The 26,138-nt window shown below is 41.0% G+C and overlaps 3 protein-coding genes across 8 annotated transcripts; all 3 read right to left on the bottom strand.

Moving 5' to 3' along the window:
* Window positions 1-2,194: 2,194 nt before the first annotated feature.
* rhbdl2 (rhomboid, veinlet-like 2 (Drosophila)) lies at window positions 2,195-9,482 on the bottom strand. 3 transcript variants are annotated; one of them, XM_076981760.1, is made up of 8 exons: window positions 9,025-9,482; window positions 7,905-8,119; window positions 6,788-6,936; window positions 6,397-6,509; window positions 4,795-4,895; window positions 4,547-4,607; window positions 4,399-4,460; window positions 2,195-3,337 (listed from the first exon to the last, which is right to left on the bottom strand). In XM_076981760.1, exons 2-8 carry the CDS (start codon window positions 8,115-8,117, stop codon window positions 3,155-3,157), a joined length of 882 nt encoding a protein of 293 aa, XP_076837875.1. In that variant the 5' UTR covers window positions 8,118-8,119; window positions 9,025-9,482; the 3' UTR covers window positions 2,195-3,154. The 3 variants fall into 3 exon arrangements, with proteins under 3 accessions (XP_076837875.1, XP_076837874.1, XP_076837876.1); XM_076981759.1 differs by having other exon boundaries at window positions 7,905-8,125; XM_076981761.1 differs by having other exon boundaries at window positions 3,328-3,469; window positions 7,905-8,125.
* A 956-nt stretch (window positions 9,483-10,438) lies between these two features.
* akirin1 (akirin 1) lies at window positions 10,439-18,488 on the bottom strand. Its single transcript, XM_076981617.1, has 5 exons — window positions 18,071-18,488; window positions 12,015-12,161; window positions 11,566-11,700; window positions 11,306-11,377; window positions 10,439-10,892 (listed from the first exon to the last, which is right to left on the bottom strand). The coding sequence occupies exons 1-5, from the start codon at window positions 18,273-18,275 to the stop codon at window positions 10,882-10,884; spliced, it is 570 nt and encodes a 189-aa protein (XP_076837732.1). The 5' UTR covers window positions 18,276-18,488; the 3' UTR covers window positions 10,439-10,881.
* A 569-nt stretch (window positions 18,489-19,057) lies between these two features.
* On the bottom strand, window positions 19,058-24,217 carry cnr2 (cannabinoid receptor 2). 4 transcript variants are annotated; one of them, XM_076981616.1, is made up of 3 exons: window positions 24,114-24,217; window positions 20,789-20,865; window positions 19,058-20,400 (listed from the first exon to the last, which is right to left on the bottom strand). In XM_076981616.1, exons 2-3 carry the CDS (start codon window positions 20,859-20,861, stop codon window positions 19,397-19,399), a joined length of 1,077 nt encoding a protein of 358 aa, XP_076837731.1. In that variant the 5' UTR covers window positions 20,862-20,865; window positions 24,114-24,217; the 3' UTR covers window positions 19,058-19,396. The 4 variants fall into 4 exon arrangements, with proteins under 4 accessions (XP_076837731.1, XP_076837728.1, XP_076837729.1 ...); XM_076981613.1 differs by lacking the exon at window positions 24,114-24,217 and adding an exon at window positions 23,052-23,204; XM_076981614.1 differs by lacking the exon at window positions 24,114-24,217 and adding an exon at window positions 21,483-21,586.
* Between the last annotated feature and the right edge of the window lie 1,921 nt (window positions 24,218-26,138).

The following is a 26,138-nucleotide window of genomic DNA, read 5'->3' on the forward strand; positions in this document are numbered from 1 at the left end:
CTGTTTATAAGCACCTGTTAGCTGAGTGTCCTTATTAAATGAATGACCTTATTAAAACCGTTTATTTCCAACATGTGCAGCTATGCTGAACACATCCTGAGCATATGAGCGCTAGCAGTAATGAAGATCTCCTGCTTCTCCACAGTTTCTCACATCACAGTGGGGCTTCAGAAATCCAGATAAATCACCTTCTCCAAAAATGATTAATCACAGTGTAGTCATCTGCAGATGCTACATCTGTTCTGCATTAGGTTAACACATCGTTTAAACTTGATCAAGCTTATTCTATGTTGTCAGGGATATGCAGAGAAACTCAGTACCTGGTGACGTCATCCGTACTCACACACGGTGAAGAGTAAGACCAACAGGTGTTGAAGCCTCAGGGACCCTTCATACCTCTGTGTACCTTCATACCTATGTACATGCATACATACATACATATCTCCTGAGGCTCTCGTGTGCTATGATATGAAGCTACACATATAAAGTTCCTTTCTCAGTACCCAGAGACACTTCATAATCAACATACTGTGCAGTGGTTTAGACCCAGTCAATGTACTGGTGAGAAGCAGCAACCAACTGCTTATTCTGAAACAAAGCACAACCCCTGTGGGACTGCTTCACAGCAGAGAGAGAGGATAACACCCAGCACAGACCTCCATCCTTTACATTAATGGGCACAGGCACACAGTCACACTGTATTATGGAGCCAATTCTTACCTAATCTCATAATAATCATATTTTTGGACTGTGTGAGGAAACCAGAGACCCCCAAAGAAACTCAGGCAGACACGAGGAGAACATGGAAACTCAACCTGAGACCTAGACTGTGTTTAGATGTGTTGTGTGTGTACTCTGACTAGATCTACTCCAATCTGAATATTTCTAATGACTACACTCAATTTGCTTCATTCTTAAAGCTTTATTGTCATTTTGTTCTTTTATTTATTTATTTATTCATGTGGTTGGTTAGTTTCTATGCTTTGGCTCCTCCTTCTGTGCTTTGGCTCCACCTTGCGTCCTTTGACCTCTAGCTCCTGTCACTCTCTCAGTGAAGTTACATGATTATAAATGAGGGAAAGCAGGATAATAAGGTTTAGATAAGTATGCCATATAATTGTCACATAATAAAAGGCCACACAGGGGGTCGGTGTCCAAAACGGGACGTGTAGCGTCTCTACAGAAAATCTATTTGCCCAGTGAGTTCACAATGGATCTTTAAACATGTTGGTCAGTTGATTGTTGGAGATGCCAGCGAAGCTTCTGTAACTCTTCCCTGTACAAATGAACACATGATCTCAACAAACAACACTGGCAATATGGATGTATAAATATCATTAGTCATTTTACCATCAACTACTAAGTAAAAAAAAATGTATTGTGTTGACAGAGGTCAATTACAGCAGAGGCCACTTCAAATATATTTTCATTGGATAAATAGTTTAGATAAGTATGGAATTATATATTAAATTGTTTGAATTACATATAAAAATAAAACCACATACCTATTTTTTCTTCTCAACCCAACATTTATTTACCAGTACATCATTTAAAAACTACACTACACACTAATTCCTGTGTCTAGAAATTGACTGGCCAGTAGATGGCAGTATCTCCCCAACGATAAAGTGCACTCACTGTTCCTACCAACTTATATACTGATCTACACCGACACCAGTAGTTTTAGCAGGCATTCGTTACATTGAAAACTGCATTTGCTCAGTGTGAAATTACTGCTGCTAAATTTACCATTTCCTTTGATTGCTTGTTTTGCGGGAGGGGCTTATGCAATGACTCAGTTTTGTCTGATTTTTTTACTCTGCTCGTTGAAGACATATTCAGTTTCAATTTACAGAAAATTAAGTCTGAATTGCTGTTTTTACTAACTGCCTTTCTCTAGATGTAGAAGAGCGCATCAGACAATGACAGTACATCCTTCACATGGTTCTCATTTTGATCTGTCTGGTCACCCTAGAATTTATATCTATACCTATGAAGGGCACACCGATCTAAAGCCTCCCCTCCTACAACCTGCACTGCTGCAACTTGTTTAGGTGTCCTCGTGTCTTTGTGGAAATACACTGAACCCCATAAAGATTGATTATGCATTGATCGATTAATACAAGCCAATTTTTCATGTTCAGGAAAACTGTAGGCTATGTTATTTGTTCTGAATAATTACATGAACATACACTGCTGTGTCAATTGTCTTTTAATGAAAAAAATTGTACACAAATGTACATAAAAACATTTATAAAGAGTAGTGTTCTAATCTGTAGAATTTACAAAATAACATGGAGACAACAGGACTGACATGCAGTGAAGGTCAAATGTCAAGAGGTTAAAGTCAATCACTAATCTGATTTACATGCTACCAAACAGAGCTCAGGGCAGGAGATTCATTCATGGAAACGCTGCTCAGACTGGTGTTTTATTATTCTACTGTATTGATACTACAAGGAAGTCTGGTACTGTTCTCGGTTCAACCTCATTCATCAGCACACTGAGAAGCCTCTGAATATTAGACACAGGTCGAGGTGTGTAGGACAATTCTTGCAAGAATGCCCAAAATTCTGCCTCCTGTGTTTTAATGAAGTTTCAGCCAACCTCTGAATATTGAACAGACAAGCACAAAAAACACTAGACGTTTAACACGGAGAGAGAAAGTGTGAGATGAAGTGTGGCAGGTCACAACCAACCAGACTTCTTGTCCCCGCCCCTTAGCATACCTGAGCCAATAGAAATCCTTTGGAGAAGTCACCCGTATTCAGTCCACGCTCAAAGCAACAAATCATTAAAAACTTATGTAAATCCTTAACTTGGTAAACCCCAAACAAACAGCAAATCAGAAATGCCAATCTACAAATTGTACTACCTTTATGAAACAATGTAATACCCGCAAAGGTACACACCCTGACATCCATTTCTGTAGCACCAAATCCTTTGATGAGGTATGCTGTGTTGTCAACGTACTAAAAACAAACTTCAAACTTTTTTTGAAAAATTTGCAATTAGCATATTTAATCATGGCTGATGATTCCAAATTAAGAGTTCAACTTTAGCTTCACTTAATAGGATACAAAGTATATATAAAGCATATATACACCACCTAACTGCGTGACCAGACCCACAGTGGCGTTGGGCTATGTGCACTTTAGTAAGGAGCAGGAGACAGGAATATGTTAAAGAGAACAGCGAAAAGCAAAAATACAATGTATCCCACAATGCACAGCCAGAAGCGCGGGTCCTTCAGAAGCTTCTGGTTGTAATTGGTGAAGAACACGTAGCCGATGGTCATGCCTGCTACTCCGCCTCCGATGTGGGCTACGAAAGACACCTGGTGGAGCAGGAGGGAACAGCACACCACCCCTTTAAGAAAACCTCCATCATGCAGCGCTCACACAGAAAAGACCCGGACCCACACACATCCTGAGGTGTAGAATTGTCAGGATCAGCTACAGGCAAATTCCTGCAAGACATTCATTTGTTGTGGCAGTAGAGATTATTTATAAATTTTAATGTCTAAAGATTTATGACTATTATAATGCATGCGTTCATTGCCTAATTGTCTAAATTTATTACCAGCGTTTTTATTACTGTTATACAATTTGGATTGGCTTTTGATTATAAATGATCATGTATGCTTTAGTGTGTTTAAAACTAATAAAACACAAGTTTTAAACACAATAAACACACACACATTAGTTCTCTCTCTCCTTGTGCTGTCTCTAGTCCTTCCACCAAGTGTGCCTCTAAAACTGCTGTACTGGTCCCAGTCTCAGTGAAGATCCTGCAGTCCAGGAGTTTTACAGACATTTAAACTTCACTGCACATGAATTAAAAAAGAAAACCATATAGAAAACATGTAAGTGGATCTGAGAGATTTTACGTAATTTTGGGACATTTCTACTGGGACATTTCTACATTCTTAACCACACACGCATACTTCCTGACTGTAAAATGTTTTATTAATAGTGTGGGACGTTAGTGAACACATACAATATGCACTGCATGTGTTTAGAGTTTTCCTTTGAAGGAAACCATACTCTCACACACACAGCGTACACAGTGTGATAACACGTACAGTGTGGTAAACAAGCTGTCTGTGGTAAGCACACAACAAGATAATCCCAGTGTGGTAAACACAATGAGCAAGTGTACAGAGTGTGGTAAAAGCTACTAAACTCAAATATGACCTATGTTGCATTTTTAAACAGTCTCCTTCATAGAAGCAAAAAGGGCAATATCGGTATGCGTGTACAAAAATAAATGTCTGACACACACACACACACAATATATATATATATATATATATATATATATATATATATATATATATATATATATATATATATATATATATATATATATATATATATATAAAAATCATCTGCTCACTTTCGGTCCGACTGCGTCACTCAGGAATCGTCTGTAGAGAGCGAAGCCCACATCAGTTCCCACTAAAACACAAGCAGGTACCATCAGCCAGTTGTACAGATACAGAGCCAAGCAGAGGTCACACGAGAGGTTAAAAACAGGAACTGACCGATAATGACGATTACCAGGATACGGTAGATGCCCAGCAGTGGCATCATCTCCCTGAAGTTCTTCAGGAACATAAGAATGAAGATTCACCAAATGAGCCAGACAATTTCCACATATAAAAACATTATACACATTTGAACTAAAATTTCAAAGTCCACAACACCGGACAGATGTACCGACTCAAGAAACTTAAACTTGGTCATTAAATTCTAATCCAAACCAAAGAAGAGAGATAAATATGGATCATACCACCAGTGCGTTCATTAAGGAGCCTCCAATAAGGGCATAAACTCCACCTGAAGCCCCCACGAGAGCACTGTATGGGTCAAAGATGGAGCTGGCCAGAGATCCTGGGATGCGCACGCACACACACACACACACACACACACACACACACACACACACACACACACACACACACACACACACACACACACGCACACAAATTTGTGCTTTCTGATTTGAACCACCTTAGCAAATGACATATCCCAAAACCTTGTCAAATTTTTAAGAATACATTTTATGCAGCAATGCTTTATTCAATACTTTGTGGAAGCCAGGGCGAAGGGTTATATGGTAAACTGGGGCGCTGGTGCTGTCATCCTGTCACTGCACGTGGTCACTCAAGTTGGTTGACAGTGTAGTGGATGGATGCCATTGTCTCAGAATGCTCCCTGTGTTTCCTTCTGGTTCTGCCGTTTTATTTAGGCTGTAATAATTTAATGCCGGAGTTGCTGCCACACCCCAGAAATGTTTTAACTTCCTCAGTCCCGCATATGATCCCATACAGAACTAATTGTTCCTATTTTTTCAAATGGCTGACTGCCTACCCAAGAAATACTGAGACGAGGAGAGACGAGTCTTTCCTGATATCCACCCTGGGCCTGCCACCTCCTGCCTAACCAGTTATGGATGAAGGATCAACCCACTGCCCTGGACCCTCTCACCACCCCAAATTCCCCCCTGCTACGAATGTCTCAACAGCCCTGGACTACCATTACTGACCACCAGGAAGTCTAGGACTCTTAAGAATAAGAATTACATACATTGTTGTAATGGGATTTTTTGTATAATTTTGATTTGATTTGATAGCAGTTACAGCTGTATGTTTTCTTGGATAGATCTACAAATCTTGAACACATTCAAGACAAATTCTTTATATTAATGTCAGCTTAAATGGTGAGTTTAGATATTCATGTTGCGAGTTGTTACCATTACTCCTGTCCCTGCCACTGAGAAGTACAGCCTGGCACTGCCACCACCATGCTTCACCACTGGTATGCTGGTTTTTCATTAAACACGACGCTTTCTCTTCTGCCCAAACAATTACACTTTCATCTCATGAAATGAGAGAATCTTTGCCACACCAACTCTACGCAGCATCAAGGTCAGGCCACGTTTCTTCTATTTTAAAACATCTGAGGCCACAGAGGTTGTAGGAATACTCCAAGCATTAGATGTTGTTTAATATCCTTGAACTTCATCATTTGGTGTTTATCCTGACACTGTAGTGTGAACTGTGGGCCTTTACAGTGTCCAATCAATTCAAATTGAAACAAGTTGACTGGTGTGTGAGTTCTGGACACCTCTTAAAGACGCATAAAAGAAGGAGGATGCACCTGATCCCAGATCAGCGTGTCACAGCACAAAGGGTCTGAATACTTTTGCCATAAATCACAACAAAGTGTGCAACGAGAGGCCTGAATATGTTCTAAATACTCTGTATGCATAAAATACACTGAGAATCAACTTTAAAAATATAAAATAATATCAGTAAAGCGTAGTCCCATACAATGTTTCTTTATAATATGGTGATTATCAATAATAAAAGCTGGGACTGTCACCACTCACCTGCTAGAACGCCACTCAGGTAGACCATCCCCACCTCGAAGCCCTTGTGGACCAGCTCTAACGGGATACCCAGCAGGAGCTGGAGCAACAGGTTCCCCACTATATGCTGCACCCTGGCAGGAAGGAGAGGTGCCCATAACTCAGTTAAAGCCACTGCTGAAATCAGCCGTGGAACAAGGCCCACCCTCAGACCCGACATGCCAACATGCCATGACCGGAGGAGACATTTAGATTAAATTTGTTGCTCTCCAACATGTTTTTAATATATATGTATATATATTTTTGCATTACATTTGGTTGAGATAAAAAAAAGGTTGAAATGAAAGAGATCTCAGGGACATCTGAGACCAAACACAGAGGTAGAGAGGGAGAAGCAACAGGAGGTGTTTACCCAGCATGCACAAACATGTAGGAGATGAATCGCCAGGCCTGCTCCCTGTGGTCGGGTTTGTAGGTGAGGGGGCTGTTCCAGATGCCCTGGTCCAGCGTCACCCACTGTTTCTGGGGCTTCCACACAGCGTAGTAGATAAACACCGCCAGCTGTTAGGAGTTACAACACACGTATTACCCCCAGATACACTTTACTACGACTCCCAATGGCATCGCCAGTCGAGCTAACTGCTGCACACTGCCCTTGGTTTGGACAAGGGAGTGTGTCATTTCTTTTTCATAGTTTTTATGCAACTAAAGTTAATTACTAAAAGCTGAGGAATGTAGCATTGGCCTTTGATTAATCAGAGGTGGGTATAACGCTCGATTAATGGTATAAACACAATCTCACCAACACATTCTGTTAAATACTTTTATAAACATGTAGAATGTGATTGCATACAAAGGTCTTTCAGCAGATAAATTACAAATATGGCCTATTACCCCCATCTTAGAAAGCATAATGAGAACATTTGTAGGCCTAAAACAAAGGTTCTACTTTCACATAGCACAACAAAGGCAATAACATCTGATTCAGTTGTAAATCTCACTTCTATAGAGCAACTAGGAATACCAACGTTAGCTTTAGCTTGGTCTAACTGCACGCCAGGTTCTGGACTAGTATGTTTTAACTGTTGATTTGAAGTAAATAAAACACAACAAACATAACCAAGAGAAGGAATCCCTGCTTTTTGCTGTAAGAAACAGCACTGCAGTATTCAATAACTCTTGTGGTTTGAAACCAGGTATAGTGTGAGACTCTGGAAATCGGCCCTGAATCTGCTGATTCAGACGGTCTCCCCAACCGAGGCCCAGCACCACACCGCAGTGGAAAAGTCCACAGCTGAAACACAAGAACCTTTCAGTCCCAAAACCAAACACCTTAACATTAAAATATCTCCACTGCAGAAGTGATGCCAACAGTACTCTGACCACAGAGTATCCTTTATGGGGAGAGACCTTTAATATGAAATAGACTGGCTTAGATTGTTCTTTTTAAAATTATTCATCAGGTCACAAGAGAGATAAAATCCCTTTTCCAGTCTTTATATTGTCAAACTTTGCGCCCAGAGTCCTACCTCTCCAATGCTGACCAGGACCATGAAGATGGGTGGTGGACAGCAGTTGGCACGCTCCATGTAGGTTTCACGAAGGTCTGCTGGAAGCAACCATCTGGAGATGGAGGTGTGGAGTGCGTCGCAACACCCTTTCTTACTTGTATCTTCATCCTCTTCTTGGTCATCTCTCTCCACAGGAAAACCACCCTGGTCTTCAACGTCAATATCTGGCATTTCTTGGTCTCAACAAAGGGACAGCAGACGTTAGGTAGAGCTGGAACCTTCAAGTGTTAGGGGTAGCATCTTTACCCCATACATCACTCACACTGGAATAACTCACAGATTTAAATGAAATACATTTCATAACCAATTATTAGAAAAAAGAGAGAGAGGTACTGCTCTCCTGATTGAGGTGCTGGATCTAAAAGAAACTTAATAAAGGAGCATCCATATCTGTAGAAGAATCTTCAATGTACAGGTAATAAATGAACACAGGCGTTCAAAGATATTTTTAATGCAGAACACCCGTAGAACAACTTAAGCTTGTAACTAGGCAAAGTTATGAACTGATATTACAATGACATACACATAGACCAACCAACATATCACCTCCTATACCCAACGGGCGAACACACACAACAGAAGGGACGTAAGCTAAATTATGTTAACACCGTGCATCCGACATCAAAAGACACTAAAGGTCGAAAACGTCCCGATTATTAAAGGTATCGAAGGTTTAAATCCAATGAAGTTTTGTCTGACAAAGTTTTCATCATTTCTATAAGGAGATATTTAGTTAGTTAGTTAGTTTGTTACCATCTAATAAAACGCTACCAGAGCATTTTCCTTTATATTGGCCGACATGCTTAAGCATTAAAAGTGAATGAATCAGTATTACAGTGAGACGGTCGCTTTGGTCCAAGTTAAGATACTTTGAGAACATTTTAAAAACCATAAATCACCTTCCACGATAATTCAATAAAAATCGCAAAATTTGGTTTATGATAGGAGCAAATTCGGAAAAAGTGCGCTTCCGTTTACAGCAGCCCAGGGTTGAGAAGACTTTCAAAAACAAATTTTTAAAATGTAGCACAAATATCAGCTGAAATATATCAGGAATGAGTTATGAACCTTTACTTACAACTCTTTCTTTCACTTTGACTGCCGATCGCGCACTTCTTTCCAAAATGAGTTGAGATTTCTTTTCCAGTGAAATTCAGCCACTTTTTGACCCTATATTTTGAGTTGGGGGCTTGAAATATTACCGAAATAAAACATGCATAACCTATAGGATATTATTCCAGCCGTTTGACGCGCAACAAGATCATCGTTTCTTGGTGTACACAGAATTATGAGGAAAGGTGGCCTACACGAACACTGCTCACAAATGGACCGAGTTTCCCAGAACAGGCGAAATCTAATTATATCTAAACTTCTTTCCTGTTTCGGCCTTCCTTTGGGGACGGATGAGCGTTTCCGAAAGACCTATGTGAACTCAGTTCGTGAAGTTTTTTTTATCTAACAAATGGTAAAAACTTCTGCAGGTCTACCTGTGCTTCCTACAGGCGCCACACCTGGGCAGTGACGTCACGCAGGTAGCGCGACATTCGGCGGTTACGTCACTATACGTAAATTTACCGCGTGTCTTCAACCGTGAGGGGGACGCCAGCTCCTCCCAGAAGACAACAACCAGCTCCAGTATAAAACAACAACTTTACAGGGAACCTGTTAGAGCAAATGCAAACTTGAGTAGTTGGAATAGGTGAGACTGCAGAAGATTGGAGCAGTTTTTGGGTGTGAAAGATTATAACGACCGTTTATTTACTATTAAAATGAGTCTGTAGCCTTGGTTAAGGCAACTTCTTAAAACCGGTTCGACACGTGTAGCTACATTGCCAGTTAAGACCACTAGGGCCACACATTCACATGTTAGTGAAAAGCTCATTTGAATAATGCTGTAGTTTGCAAAATTTTTTTTTCAATTGAAGGGTGAATATACTAATTTTCAGTGTTCATAATTCTATGAGGATCATGTGAAATAAAGATCCCAACAAAGTGTCCAAATCCAGGTAATTATCCATCACTTGTTAGCCATGTTAGACAGATGTGTGCACCAGCTGATATTTCAATTCTCAAACTAAACTCATTTAAAAGACTAACATTGTTAAATTACAGTTCAGCTGGTGTATTTACATTTGAATGGACAACAGAGTTCCGGGTTCACCGTCTGTCAAAAGTAACTACAGTTTCCATTCTGTGTGGAAACACACATTTAAAAACCCTTTCCAGACAATATTTACGTCAAAGTGGCCTGCAGCTGTGTAGCAAAACCATAATCAACCTAAACAGGGTCTACGGCTAAACTAGCTAGAGCAAACGTTGATAAAATGGGTTAAAATGGGTAAAATTCTGACCAGGCGTTTAGGGCAGTTGGGAAAACTGGTTTCTTCTAGAGTTTCTATTGCTGGCGTGTACGGAGAGACAAAGACACACAATGGCCCATTGGAAGTGTATTCATATGAAACCGGAACAATACAAAAGAAAAGACAAGCAGCTTATGGGACAACCTTTATTTTTCAAAAAAGAAAAAAAAAAAAAAACAAATCCACATTTCTAAGTTAGTTTGGAAACAAGAGAGTTGGAGAGAAGAGATGAGTCAGGCCGTGTGTGGGAGCAGCTGTGGCCAGTAGGGGGCAGATTGTCCAAAATCATTCAGACACTTGTCAAGTTCTTGTACAGGTGGCACCCAGTCCATCAGCTGCCCATCCACACCAGCCACTGCATTCAGTTTTCAAAAGGAGAGGATATTTATTCAAACATATCTTATATGCTCATAGCTGGGCTGTCAGTAAGAATTTAGAAATACAGGGGGATTAAATGTGGATTATCCATGGCACCCAATCGGTTTTTAAAATAGGAAGGGATTAAAGGAAAGTGGGGACAGCGATGGCTTCATGAACCATGATGCAGCCATGAAGTCAAGGGGCCGTGAGGATCTTCAGGATACATCTGGGGAAAACACAAACAAATGAGCATTTCTGCATGAACAAGCCAATAAGCACTGTAGCATGTCTCAACCAGTGGTTAAGTCAGGTGTTGTATTCTGCAACTGCTATCTGGCTCATGAGCTAATCCAGCAGGGTAGGAACTGATACTAGTACGCTTGTCAGTGATGTATAGTGCAGCCAACAGAAGCTATTTTTGCAAAAGATGACAACGTTGCCACATTACACAAAACTAAGTATGGAAGACGCTATGAAATCATTCCCAGCTTTTAAAATAGATCATTATGCCCTAGTCCAAGTTGAGGCTGTAACAAAGGGCGGTAGAGGTGGGCCATGTGAGTAACTCACAGCAGCTACACGAATGACAATGCAACCAGACACAAAGACAAAAGTATGGATAAACACTTCAATACATACAGCTGGCTGGCCTGGCACCGTATCGCCGCATGATCTGATCTTGTGTGAATTTCACAAATGACTCATATTGTTCTGGAAGACAAGGAGATAATTAGTTTTAAATCATCACAAATACACAACAGGAGAGAAGAGTCACAAATAGTCATAGGAGACAGGGTCTTTAGAGAGGGCTGGTGTATAGGGGCCGGTGTAAAGGGGCCGGTGTAAAGGGCATGCTGATGTCTCCAGTATAAATCAGTGTACCAGGTGCTGCTACCTACCTGCCAGTTTGGTGTTTAGGATCTGTTCGTACTCTTCGCGGATCTTTTCCTCATGGTCTTTGAGAAGACGCTCACATAGATAGCCCACTTGGCGCAGTGTAAATGTGGGCTGGTCCTTCTTCAGCAACGAGGCACCTACAACACACATCCAAGCACAAGATTACACCTGTACACATGCACCATAGTGGTCTGCAATGTTGCAGAATACCAAGGCAGACAAACCATACGCAACTTCTACATCTGACCTGCTCAACCATGGACATTGGCCTCAACAGGAAGGATATATGTCCTGTATGTAAGTGTGAGAGATGCACAACTGGCACTGAGCCACTTCTATCATTTATTCTACATTCACATTCATGTGTGATGGGGAGTGAGAAACAAGCACTGTCCAGGCACATGGGAGAACAGGCCAGGACAATCCCACAGGCCTGGAGACCCCGTCTGACCTGAGGGTGAGCTGGGCGAGGTGAGGACCGGGCAGGGGCTGGCACCGTCAGCGGCTCCGCTCGCCTCCGTCTGGTTGAAGGCTCCCTCCAGCTGCCGTCGCCGCTGGTAACGGCTGTACTCCTGCCGAATGTTCTGGAAGATCTGCTCTGTATAGGCAAGAACAAAACGTGTCATACAGCAAAACGTGTATTAAAGAAACACGTAGGACAAGACACACAATATATATATATATATATATATATATATATATATATATATATATATATATATATATATATATGGTTTTACCATTGACCAGGTATTATCTAGATGTACATGTATACTGTACTTCTAAAGGCTGTTTATTGTATATTAAGTGTTTGTATTAAATATAGCACTATTTATATGTTAATATATACTCACACACTACTCACAAAACAAAAAGTTAGGGATTTTTGGCTTTTCTACACTTTTTAATGCACATGCCCAGTTCTTCAATGTCTCAGTACTTTTTTTTGCACAAGTTGCTGTTCTCCAACAAGTTTTGATCCATGACATTTCCTGGTTCAATTAGAACTGGCATTTAAACAGTCCTCCTCATCATGGTGTTCTCATTTTGACATCATGAGGCCAAGACGACGCCCCTCTATTGATCAACAGTACCAGCCATTGCGAGGCTTCTAACAGGATATTCTCAGACAGAAGTGGCGACTGAGGTTAGAGTGACACAGTGTCATCAGCAGATTGCGACAGAGAGACTGGAAGACGTGGACGTCCTTGGGCCACATCCCACACAGTTGAAAGCCACACAACTCCAGGTACATTTAGGGAGATGAGAGGCACCCAAGTGTCATATCAGACCATTGGAAACAGTTCACATCAGAGTGGCCTGCGTACAAGACGACCTGCGAGGTCACCTGACCACCCCACCCAGACGACCTGCAAGGTCACCTGACCACCCCACCAGGCACAGGTGTCATTGTCTTGAATGGGCCAAACTCACAACTGCATGTTTCTACTTTTTTCAAGATACATCACTGTAGTGTGCTCTATGTTTTACAAAAATCCACCCGAAAGACAAATATCCCTACATTTGTGACTAGTGTATTCTATCCAGACATCACTTGTCCTTTAACATGCATTTCATTCATTTTACAGAATTAACCTAAATTGTAAAATAGGTGCACATGCTTATGCACTCACTAGTAGATTCAATGCAGTTTACCAATCCTTACCATTCAAACTCATCCTTGTGTAGGCAGTAAAAGGTAAAACAGATGTTCATACCCTTTAACATTCCTCTTATAGGCCTACATCATGATTAAATCCAGCACCCGGAGCTTAAGATTTCTAAAACCAACATATGGGCTGGTTTTCACCATCAGAGCCTTTAGTTTGACTTCATGGTGAAAGCAATTCATTCATGGCAATTCAATCTGGGCAGCAGCCCTGCAGTGATGGTGTAATGAATCCATGAACTTCTTACTCCATTCTAGAAACAACTGGGCTGGGTCAAATTTTCAGGATCATGATGCTGAAGCATAATGCAGGACTCTTCAAATTAGATCACAGGGTACACAGCTTTTGGCCCTGTTTACACCTGGTAATGTATTGTGTTTTGAGCAGGATTATATCCAGACAGATTTCATTGACCTAAAAATACAGGTGCGGGCTACCGAAGGCTGGTGACAAGCTGAGCCCACTGTTGGCTAATGGGAGACATCAGGCTGTTGGAGGGAGCTGAGCAGCTGTCTCTCACACTCAGTGTGGTGCACTACACCATAAGAGAGAGTTTTCTGAGAATAAGAGAATTAATTAACCAGAGATGCCTTTGATTACAAAGAGTAAATGTATATGTTTGAAATCTTGCGCTGCAAACCACATGCTGCTCCCATGAAACTTCCAGGTGTAAATGGAAGCAGCACAGAAAGACCCAATTTCACCAGTTAGGTTGATAAAGTGGGGTGGGTATCAGAGTCTACATTTATTGGACAATTATGCACACACACACAAGGAGTTTGTATGTAGTTGTTGGTCATTCTCAAGCAATACACAGATAATACAACATATTGAGATAATACAATATATTGAGATAATACAATATATTGATTGTTTTAGTGAAAGATGTGGATTCAACATCATCTCAGTAGCGCTGGCATATGGAACCTACTGTCTGTACTGGTCCACAAGACTGTTACTCTAATTTACAGCATTGTTCTTGTCACTTGTGAAGAGAACCAATTTTCGAACCCAGGAACTCACTAAGAATACTGAATATACCTACAGAAAGTAGCCCGAGATGCAATAGTGGCATCATTTACATACATAACATAGACCATACTTATTCAGAAGGTACATCAACGATTCTGCGTGCAACATCGGTGGTGCACAAACAAGTGATTTGCTAGTAACTGACATCCATCAGAATATGAACCTGAAAAGTTTAAATATTGTGGGGTGGCAGTTGACTTTGCCTTCCTGCCCTGCTTGAATGATGCACTGTGAAAAGAGAAGCAAATGACCAGCTTCTCAAAAACAAGTAAACCTCACTAAGTAAACCTCATGCATAGTGATGAGTCCCACACAAACAAGTGCCACTCACTACTATGTGCATGCAAGTAGGAACACTAAATAAAGACAGCAATCATAGTGCAACACAGTGCATGTTGTTGGCAAAGGTGCATGCAAACCTGTCGGGAATCAGCATAACTGTGCACAGTGTGAAACTAGACCAACTAGGAGACATTGTGGACAACCACATTACATTTGCACTCAAGCCAGTGTAAAAACACCTTAAACACATCTGCCCTCTTGTGCAGTCATGGACCATGTTTGGTCTTTAACTGAATCACGTTACTTGCAGACACAGGCAAGATCTAAGCAAACTGTGATTCTTTAGCCTAACTGCACAGTGTGGTCTTTTACAGCTCCTAACACTTGGTTATTAATGAAACTAATTTTTTAGCTGGGCATCCTATGGCTACCTAACATGACAGGATCAAAGCTCAGCAGAATGGTCCATTACAATTGTGTCGTGTATATCGTATATCATACGTGCTGCTTTATCATCATATAAGTGCTGTGTGTTTAACTTAATTACCTAATCATCCACTGAAACAGAAGAAGGTTGCCCAACAATGATGGGAAGTCATGCCCTCCCATCCACGCCAGGAAGTTAAAACACTAGAGGTACTTTTTAAATGTAGGCCTAGTCCAAAATGGGACTACACTTTGTAATTGCGGTCATTAACCTGCGTCATAGAACCTAGATTTAAGTCACAAGCCTCAAAGTCTACTTTAGCTACTTTATGGAGGTAAAGAGCTCCACCCTGCCTTTAAGACCTGCAGTAGACTAAAGACTTAAACATGGGGAACTGCTGGGGAGTGTGTATGCACTACCGAGAAGAACATAGCTCAGCACACATGAGACTGCAGGACAGACATCACTTCTCACCACTGCAAAGCATGTCCAATTCAATAGGCTGTTTGGCATGAAAGCCTCTCACATACATTAAAGTTGTAAGGTTGATATTTATCCAGAGATAAGCTTTGACATCTTTGCTCTAGGGAGTTTTTCCTTGCCACTGGCTTGCTCACTGTGGCTTGGACTCTGACATATGTAAAAGCTGTAGGTATAAAATTGTCAGGTGTTCACACATGACTCCTCCATGAATAGTAAACAAATGTCCCTTTTTTATTTTGAAAAACACCGAAATATTTCTCACAGCAAGCTGGATAAACATATTTAGAAAAGGCTAAATAATTAACGATGTAATAACATTTCACTGTCTCCATATAAAGGTAAAAAGAGTGAAAGATTTTGGTAAACACATCATTAGCTGCCTGTGGCGAGAATGATCGTCTTCATTGATCCCCGGGGCTCTAGGCCAGGAGGGGGGGATGGGGTACCTGCACGTGAGGGGGAGATGGGGTACCTGCACGTGAGGGGGAGATGGGGTACCTGCACGTGAGGGGGGGGGGGGGGGGTACCTGCACGTGAGGGGGGGGGGGGTACCTGCACGTGAGGGGGGGGGGGGGGGGGGGTACCTGCACGTGAGGGGGGGGGGGGGTGATGGGGTACCTGCATGTCAGAGTACTAGACCTCCACATGTTTCTCTAGATGCACTCACATGAAACAGTACATAGCGCATATCTATATACATAGCTCACGCAAATTAACTAGCCACTTAGCTACCATAAGACAGCTATATAAACGCCGGAGTAAGATATACAAGAACTGCATTAGAAAACAACATTTAACATCTTTTCAGACGACGTGACTCTTACTAAGCCGTTCTGACTTAAGAGTGGGCAGGTCAGACTGGGTCCGTCTGTGGGGAGTTAGCCACACGAGCTAATACAAAAAGACTAGTCATTAAAACGGAACGATGTCTTTCAAATATAACTAGCAAGTATAGTAACCAAAAGTACAAAACACGCTAACGATATCAACAACTGGCATTAAAATAACGCTAACCATGCTAACTAGCCAGCTAGTGCCAGGTCTGTATTAGCTAGCCTAACTGGCACTGGAGGGCTAACAGCAGCTAGCTAGCCTAACCAATGTATAACGCTAGCTCAGAGCTAACAGCAGCTAGCCTAACCAGTGTATAACGCTAGCTCAGAGCTAACAGCAGCTAGCCTAACCAGTGTATAACGCTAGCTCAGAGCTAACAGCAGCTAGCCTAACCAGTGTATAACGCTAGCTCAGAGCTAACAGCAGCTAGTTGGCAATTTAGCGATTGTCTGCAAACCAATTTAACTACTTTGCGGTAATTATCTAACAGCTAGAAAAACTCCCACTATGGAAAACGCAACAGCGGCGTGATATATTTACAACTAGCGAACAGAATTGAACCTTTTTAAACGCCTACTACGCACAAAGAATGAGGGAATACACGTGTATACATATACATATTATACACATGTGGATACATATATACATGTGTGTGTATGTGTGTATATATGTTGGTGTGTTAAAATGTGTATGGATGTGTCAATATATATGTTGATGTGTGTGGATATGTGTATGTTGATATGTTAATGTGTGTGTGTGGATATATATTGATATGTTGAACAACACTGCTTTGGCAATACTGTAACTGAATATGGTCATGCCAATAAAGCTTATAGAATTGAACTGTATGTATACAGTGTGCATGTGTGTGTGTGTGTGTGTGTGTGTGTGTTGGGGCAGTCATGGCCTGGTGGTAGGGAACTGGTCTTGTGGTCGTGGGTTCGATTCCCAGACCTAAGGCCATGACTGAGGTGCCCTTGAGCAAGGCACCTAACCTCAACTGCTCCCCGGGCGCCGGGCTAGGGCTGACCACCGCTCTGGGCATGTGTGCACCACAGCCCCCTAGTAATCACTGGTGTGTGTGTGTATGTGTGAACTGCACAGATGGGTTAAAAGCGGAGGACAAATTTCGATTGGGGTGTAAAAAAATCACAATTGACAAAATATGGCACATTAAAATTACATTAAAAATGTTGATGTGTGTGTGTATTTATATATATATATATATATATATATATATATATATATATATATATATATATATATATATATATATATTAGTGCTGTCAATTCCAGGTGCCGCGATTAAAAGCCCTCACCAGGATTTTGCTCAAGCTTGCTAGATTTTCTAATTAGCAATCCAGGTAAAATTAGTGGAATCAACACAATCCAGGAAGCCTGAGCAAAATCCTGGTGAGGACTTTTAATCGCGGCACCTGGAATTGACAGCACTAATATATATATATATATATATATATATATATATATATATATATATATATATATATATATATATAATACACACACACATCAACATTTTTAATGTATATATATATATATGTATGTTGATGTATGTGTGTATATATATGTTGATGTATGTGTGTATATATATGTTGATGTATGTGTGTATATATTATATATATGTTGATATGTGTGGCTAACGCTACAGCTTTTGGTTGTACCCAACACACAGCTATTATCGCTTTGCTAGCTAGTTAACGTTAGCTTAGCTAATCCAGGCTCAAACACACACCTTGTCTGCTCGAAGTGTTATCTCACCTGGAGTTAACCGGTGCTCTCCTCCCACGGGCTGAGGGCACACCGAGTTTGATGGGCTTTCCGTTTGTGGTCGTAGGTTACACCGCTGCGGAGACGGAGTACCGGGGGTTCCCGGTAACGGACTGCACCTTCTCCGCTTGGGAGACTGAGGGCTGAGAAGGGCCTCGAACTCCATGGAGCGTTTTAACGTAGCGCCACAGGCCATGATTGAAACGACGGTCAAGACGGCGCTCGGAAACCTTTAGTCCTCGGTCACACGGACGATTTCGTGCTCTTATATCGTTCACTCCTTGGTCTTTCTTTATGAGCTACGAGTTAGCACCCCCTCTCACTCACACCGGTTTGTACTCGCCAACTGCCAATGTTGTGTAAAAATGTTAGAACGTCACAATGGAGGAGTGTACCATGTAGTCCGTGTGGGGGTGCACTGTCCAAATGTTTCCTCTAAATTGCTTTCTTCCTTTACAACTGGAACTTCCTTTACGAATTGAAACATGTCACGTTGTGCCTGCTTTGAGTGTGTACAAATCTGAGCCACCTATAGTCTTTAAAAAAGGCAATGACTTAACTGACATAAAAAATAGGTAGTTCCTCGAAATCATTGTTCATTTCTTATTTCTTCTATTAAACAGATACGATGTAGATGACTGGAGCAAATACGCACTGGTTATTTTGTAATCTGGGCGACACTGGTGTTATGTCCTCTGTCTTAGTGTCATCCAGCCAGGCGTGTGCCAGTTCGTATTTAGCTACAAGTGGTAAACTTTAGTAACGTGTCTGAACCCTGAGGCACTGGTTACCCTTTATCTACTTTTGTGATAAACAAATTAAAACGAGCAGTGTATTTGATAATAACATTGGTAATCACCTTTTAAAAATGTTTTAATGTGTCATTCAAATTAAAATATAATTTGAATTTGCCTTAATGTATTTTATAAAGTAGTATTAACGAAGAGATGACAAAAGCGTATTTCAAAAGCATTTTTTACATTACCATTGTACCATTCAACACTTCTTCATACGTGTGTATTTCAGCATGAGCTACCGTATTAATTAAAGGCATAACATATAAGGTTTAATATTTCATACATATCACATGAGTATTAGACAGTCATGTTATCTTTTTCTCAAACTGCCACTGTTCCATTTTTGACATATGAATGTTGTAGAAGTATGAAGATGACACATCACACATCAAAGTATCACATTTTGTGTGTGTTTTTTAAACTTTCTATAAGCAAATATAAATATACACTGTAAAGTTTCCAACTGAGTTAATTTATTAGGACTCCAGAAGCTGCAGTAATATTGCTTGTTGTCATCAGGCTATCCAACACCATCCTCCCTCCCTTGGTCACAAACACAGCCCATATTACCATGACGACACACACATACTCTCCATGGTCTGGAATTGCCGATGGACCTCAACATGTTCATGAAGGCCCGTCTCAGCTCACCGCAGCGGAGGGCATACAGCAACGGATCAACCATTGAATTCACCAAGCACAGGGTGCAGCAGAAGGCAAATGCTCTCTGCTGCTCTTTGTTGAGAGGCTGAGAGACATCAACTGCCATGAAGGAGAGTACAGGAAGCCAGCACACCACCAAGATGAGGAGGATCAGACCCAGAGTCTGCGCCAGGTGGATGTCCACACGCATACGAGCTTGTCGGCTCAGGTTTGAGATCTCTGCCTGTTGTGTCCCCATGGCTGCTTCATGCTGGTGCGCTCGCCACAGGATCTGAGCGTAAGCCACCAGGATGAGTAGAAGCACAGCCAGAAGGAGGCCCGTCCAGGAGCCCAGGTAGAACCGGTCGATGAAGGGGAAGAGACGGGAGCACGGTTCACATTTACACTGCCAGCCCATCAGAGGAAGGAAGGAGATCACAATGGTCAAGGCCCACAGTGCCACGATGGTCACCATGGCTCTGCGACGCGTTAGCAGCAGTCTGTAGCGTGTCGCCTGGTGGATGCAGATGTAACGGTCCAGCGCTGTCAGCAGCAGGCTGCCCACTGAACCCGTAAATGCCATGGTGACACCAGCCAGCTTGAGCAAGTACATTTTAGGGGTGTCGCAGGAGTTGGAAATATGGAAAGCCAAAAAGCTAATGGGGAAAAAGCAGCTGGCCAAGGCATCCGCCAGTGCGATGCTGCTGATGAAGAGGTAGGAAGGCCGCTTGCGCAGGCTGGCTGAACTTCCAATCACCACCAGTACCAAAACGTTCTCCAAGAAGGTGATGGGGGCAGTCAGGCAGCAGATCCAGCCGATGACTATCTTCTCTGTGTGATTCAGCACCATGTACCTTGACAGAATCTCACATGTGTTGTGACCTACAATTGCAATATGGCAGCAAAGTTGCATTATAACTCTGATAGCTGTAAAACAAATTTGAACAGAGATGAGAGAAAGAGCAGTCTCAGTTTTGACTGCTAGAGTTCAGCAGTGATATCAGTAGTTCAGCAGTGGTATCAGTAGTTCAGCAGTGATATCAGTAGTTTAGTAGTGTTTGCTGATATGCCTTCCTAAATATACCAGATCCAATGAAATCAATAATAACCTAATTTGTTGGTTTTTAAAACAGAAAATTGCTCACTAGAATCAGAGTTAGTCAAGAGACATTTTAGTTTCCATATGTCTTTTGTACAGTAGGTTTTGGGATTGTTAATTAAATAGAAACCGGCAACCCAACATAAATCGTTGTTCTGATGTTTGAACTACCTGTGGTGGAGCATCTTGGTGGTGAAGCATCACTGATGAATTCTGTAGATGCCTCTGTCAGCTCTGCTGCCATGGTTCTGTAGCATAAAATCTAGATTAACTTGAGGAACAATTATTATATAATATAATAATAATTGTATAGAAAATAATAGAAAATAGAATACTGCATGTATTTTAGATCTTGATTAAATCACAAATATAAATAGAATGTTGTAAGGGAATTCTTGAAGAAATTACAGACACGGTGCATTTTGCCCCAATTTTGTATAATGGAGCTCTGTGCAATTGGCCACTGAGCAACTGGAAGGTGCCATTACGTTTTCACACAGGTAACATTATGTTTAAAGTGTGGCTTCTCCTGCTGAAGCCCTCTGGTGGATCTATTCAGAAGTGCACAAAACCATCGTGGCATGACGAGGTACGCAAGTGGACAGAAATGTCTCGCCCAAATAGTTTCTAACATTATGGTAAGTATAGTATGTGTTACACTGTAATCCATTTTTGTTTGTGATTACTACATTAATACTATTGAGAGAAAAATATACGCTGTTTGGATTACTCTTCTGAAATGCATTGAAGGAGTTTTTGAGTTTAAATCACAATTTTGAATGTATGGAAGTTGATTAACTAAGTTGTAAGATAACTCAGAACAAGAAATAAATCTGTTATATATGTACATGATAATAATGCTCACCCATGTACCATAAGACAAGCATAAATACGATGGATGATGGAACTAGACGATCCATTAATTATGAGAGTGTTCTCTGCCTACCGTCTGCTGGGAAGCCTGATGCTGTTCAGTACATTTCACAAATGTGTCTTGTTGTAATACACCCGTGATTACAACATAACATTCTTCCTCTGTTAACAGGACCCAGGCACAGATGAAGTATCATTAACCAAACTTGACTGACACTTAAAGTTACCAGCAGAAGACCATAGTCATGAAAAACATTTAAAGATGCTGCTTTTTAAACTTTTGTACTTTTAAACATTTTTCAGTTTACTGTCTGAGCGAGGGCAAATTTCTCACTCCTCTCCGATACACCTTTGTACAGGTGTGCTCTCAGACTAATGTTTCCTTTTAAAAAGACTTCAGATTAGGCTTTGTATCAGAAGAACTGGTTTGCACTCAGTGTAACATCTGTCTGGAACACACATGGAATGTCACTACTAAGACATTGAAACCAAAGTGAAAGTAATCTTATTTAAAGGTCGATAATCTCTGTTTTCACAGCATGGGAGTACACTGTGGGCAGGCTAATGAAACACACCTGATATGGGGACCTATGGGATCAAATAGTGGAGAACAAACTAGGTGAGAGGTGTGTGACCTGATGAAGTGGGTGATTGTGATCTAGGACGTTATTGTGGCATGTGATCGGTTGATGTGCTGGGGCTGATCTGGGCACCAGATGGGGCGTGATAGGGTCACATTCCTTTGTCTATGTCAATCCCTTAGGCATCCACATATCCAAGTTATATCATGTTTGAACAAAACCATGCCTACTCAAATTATGACTTTTCATCATTTCAATTAATAGTGAGTGTTTTTGGTGCCTAGATGCATAGGTCTGATACATCAAATTCTGGATTTTTATGCCTTATTTTGGTGCTATATAATTTATGTTATTAAAATCCAACTGACATAATGAACATTTAACTGCAATTTAAAATTTTAAGCTCCATTGCAGCAGCCCAGGGGTAAAATACGTGCCGCTCATTTCTTCTCTGAAGTTTGAATAACTTTAAAAATGTGATAATTTCAAAATAAAGATGTAATTTACTTTGAAATATATATTTCTTTGGGCCACTATCTGGACATTTTGTTTTTCTTCTGTCTGCTAGATATCGTCTTACATTTGATTGTTGATTGTTTTCAATGTAATATTTAATGTAATATTAAAACATCTAAATCAATTAACTTCATCACTTTTTATTCAACTTTAATTGTCAATTGCTTGTCGTTTGCTTGTCGTCAGTTGGTGTAACCGATAAATGTCAATTGGCATAACCAATGTTTCTCATAAAAATCTAATATTGCACAAAAAAGTTACTATGAATATGATTTCAGCACTGTACTACACTGTAAAAATGAAATGTAAAATTATTTGAAACCAACTGACCCAAGATTAGAGAGAAAACATTATTGGCATATGGCATATTGGCATTATTGGCACTATGGCATATTGACTTGCTCAGTAGTTTAGAAATAAAATATTTTAAATATAATTTGAAATGATATTTGATAATAAATCACTTCTTCCCGCGGTGTCGTGTTGCGTTTGCTCGGTGCCTCATCTCCAGTCTCTCTCTCTTTCTCTTATCTTGTTCGAGTACTTCCTTCTCAAATTCTATTCTCTCGGTCTGGTTCTGGTTTCGTTTGGGAAGGGTTTTCTGTTTGTTGCGGCGCCTTCCTGTTCATGTATTTTCTCCCGTATTGTTTCTACGGTCGAGTTAATTTTACGCATCTTTTGGGGTTTGTTTTCAACTTCATTCATTTCTCCCGTCACTACGGTCAATATTTAATTTTACGCGTTAAGTTCCTGTTTCATTATGGTGTTTTGTGTTGGTTCTGTCAACCTACTTTCAGTTCCTTTATTTTTTCCGCGATCTGGCACTTGGGTTCATCCTCGTCTCTATTATTACTCACGCGTTGGGTACAGTCCTCGTATCCCAACGCGTTACAACTTCAGCAAGGCAATTCTGTTAAAGAAATCACCTATAAACTCATGGGAGGACACTTCATTGTAGCCACTGCTGTCCAAAAAACACTGCTGCACTTTTGACGTTTGCAAAAGAGCACCTGGGTGTTCCACATCACTCAGAGCCGGCCCTGACCAATGTGGTGCCCTAGGCGAGATTTTGGTTGGTGCCCCCTGCATCATCAATCATTGGGTTGATTGTGTCACTATTAAAGAAACAAATAAAAAGCAAATGACTTAAATATTACCATATAACAAGCAATAAATATAAAGGTGTTGCACAAAAATATTTAAAAACTATTTTACATAACGATTCTAATTGGATAATATGATTGATTGATAAAAACCTAGAAACAACGGTGTGAAATATTCTGATTGGTTGATTTTTTTATTTCAGCACTATTTTAAGTTTTTTTTTCCAGCACAAGTACGAAAAGTGGATTTGAAAGCCGATTTATAGGAAAAATACAAATTATTGGTGAAGCGTTATTAACATATATTAGCCTACATATAATAGATAAAGCATCCTTTTTAAGATCAATTAACCTTCAGAGAAGGCGTTGAAGTCCCTGACGGTTCGCCAATGGTGTTAATTCACCACATATTACCATTATTACCTGTTTTTTGCCGTCTTTCTTCCTCCACTTTTCTCCTTTTTCTACCCTGGGCACCAGAGGACTTCTGCCTTTTTGACGTCTTTTCGAGGAGATGTCACTCTGTGGTGTCTTTTTCCCCACAGAGAAATAGTAAAGCCTGGTTTATACTTTCGCGAGCGACCGTAGCGCGCGGCTCCGCCCACCTCGCGCGACCTGACCAGAGACCGTATATATACACATCAGGCATCAAACGTAATTATGGCTTTGCAATGTTGTCCGAAACGATATGTGGTAGTATAAAGAAACACCCCTCAAAAAAAGGTGAATGAACATTTACCTGACCCATTTTGATGTTGCTTTGTGTTTCAGGTTTGAAAAGTGCTGGAATTTAGGCTAAAGTACATTAAAATGTTGAAATTACGTTAACAAATACGAGCCTCTTGTAATTCCAGGACGAAACATGAGAGAACGTGAAGACGTTAAGATTGGGCGTTTTGAAAATGACCAACCATTAAATAATGTGATAAAAAGCGAATTATTTCGAGTATATATATTAATATTTAACTTAATTATGTTTATCGTGCTGGAAAATATTTAAATGGACTTTGAAAGTGCCGTACAAGTGCTTTAATTCCACCTTGTATAGGTGTATGAACCCGGCAAACATGACTTTGTCCATCGCGCTGAAGCGCGGCGCGCGCGCGAAGTTAAGCCTGGTTTAAGCCTGGTTTAAAGCCTGGTTTATACTCGACGAGGGTCCGCGCGGCGAAAATGACGTAATCGTGGTGGCTCCGCCCGTGCGCGAGGGCCTCGCGCGCTGTCGCGGCGCGAGGTCGTGCACCTCTCGAATTTTGTAACTTCGCGCGCGCGCCGCGCTTCAGCGCGATGGACAAAGTCATGTTTGCCGGGTTCATACACCTAAACAAGGTGGAATTAAAGCACTTGTACGTCACTTTAAAGGTCCATTTCAACATTTCCCAGCACGTTAAACTTAATTAAGTTAAATATTTATACATATACTCGAAATGAATCGAAATAATTCGCTTTTTTATCACATTATTTAATGGTTGTTTATTTTCAAAACGCCCAATCTTAACGTCTTCACGTTCTCTCATGTTTCGTCCTGGAATTACAAGAGGCTCGTATTTGTTAACGTAATTTCAACATTTTAATGTACTTTAGCCTAAATTCCAGCAGCACTTTTCAAACCTGAAACACAAAGCAACATTAAAATGCGTCAGGTAAATGTTCATTCCCTTTTTTTTGAGGGGTGTTTCTTTATACTACCACATATCGTTTCGGACAACATTGCAAAGTCATATTTATGTTTGATGCCTGGTGTATATATACGGTCTCTGGTCAGGTAAAATGTTCTTTCACCGGTTTTGCAGGGTTTTTTTATTCTCCACTGCCACCTATCGCCACCTATCGTTTCGGAGAACACTGCAGCGACGCTCGCGACGTTCGCGAAAGTATAAACGCCTACACCGCTCGCGCAGGGTCGCGCGAGGTGGGCGGAGCCGCGCGCTACAGTCACTCGCGAAAGTATAAACCAGGCTTAAGGTTTATACTTTCGCGAGTGACTGTAGCGCGCGGCTCCGCCCACCTCGCGCGACCCTGCGCGAGCGGTGTAGGCGTTTATACTTTCGCGAACGTCGCGAGCGTCGCTGCAGTGTTCTCCGAAACGATAGGTGGCGATAGGTGGCAGTGGAGAATAAAAAACCCCTGCAAAACCGGGGAAAGAACATTTTTACTTGACCAGAGACCGTATATATACACATCAGGCATCAAACGTAAATATGGTTTTGCAGTGTTGTCCGAAACGATACGTTAACAAATACGAGCCTCTTGTAATTCCAGGGCGAAACATGAGAGAACGTGAAGACGTTAGACGTCTGGGCGTTTTGAAAATAAACAACCATTAAATAATGTGATAAAAAAGCGAATTATTTCGATTCATTTCGAGTATATGTATAAATATTTAACTTAATTAAGTTTAACGTGCTGGGAAATATTGAAATGGACCTTTAAAGTGACGTACAAGTG

Source organism: Brachyhypopomus gauderio, chromosome 19, assembly GCF_052324685.1.
Source record: "Brachyhypopomus gauderio isolate BG-103 chromosome 19, BGAUD_0.2, whole genome shotgun sequence".
In the NCBI taxonomy this organism is placed as follows: Eukaryota; Metazoa; Chordata; class Actinopteri; order Gymnotiformes; family Hypopomidae; genus Brachyhypopomus; species Brachyhypopomus gauderio.

Coding starts and splice junctions, on each gene's coding strand:
- rhbdl2 (XM_076981760.1), bottom strand. CDS start 8,117: ATGCCAGATATTGACGTTGAAGACCAGGGTGGTTTTCCTGTGGAGAGA. Junction 6,937..7,904: donor TCCTGGTCAGCATTGGAGAG/GTAGGACTCTGG, acceptor AACTCCTAACAG/CTGGCGGTGTTTATCTACTA. Junction 6,510..6,787: donor TACATGTTTGTGCATGCTGG/GTAAACACCTCC, acceptor CCTTCCTGCCAG/GGTGCAGCATATAGTGGGGA.
- akirin1 (XM_076981617.1), bottom strand. CDS start 18,275: ATGGCCTGTGGCGCTACGTTAAAACGCTCCATGGAGTTCGAGGCCCTT. Junction 12,162..18,070: donor AGAGCACCGGTTAACTCCAG/GTGAGATAACAC, acceptor TTGCCTATACAG/AGCAGATCTTCCAGAACATT. Junction 11,701..12,014: donor CTCGCCCAGCTCACCCTCAG/GTCAGACGGGGT, acceptor TGTGTGTTGTAG/GTGCCTCGTTGCTGAAGAAG.
- cnr2 (XM_076981613.1), bottom strand. CDS start 23,092: ATGAGGCACCGAGCAAACGCAACACGACACCGCGGGAAGAA. Junction 20,866..23,051: donor ACACGACACCGCGGGAAGAA/GTGATTTATTAT, acceptor TTTATGCTACAG/AACCATGGCAGCAGAGCTGA. Junction 20,401..20,788: donor ACCAAGATGCTCCACCACAG/GTAGTTCAAACA, acceptor TTGCAATTGTAG/GTCACAACACATGTGAGATT.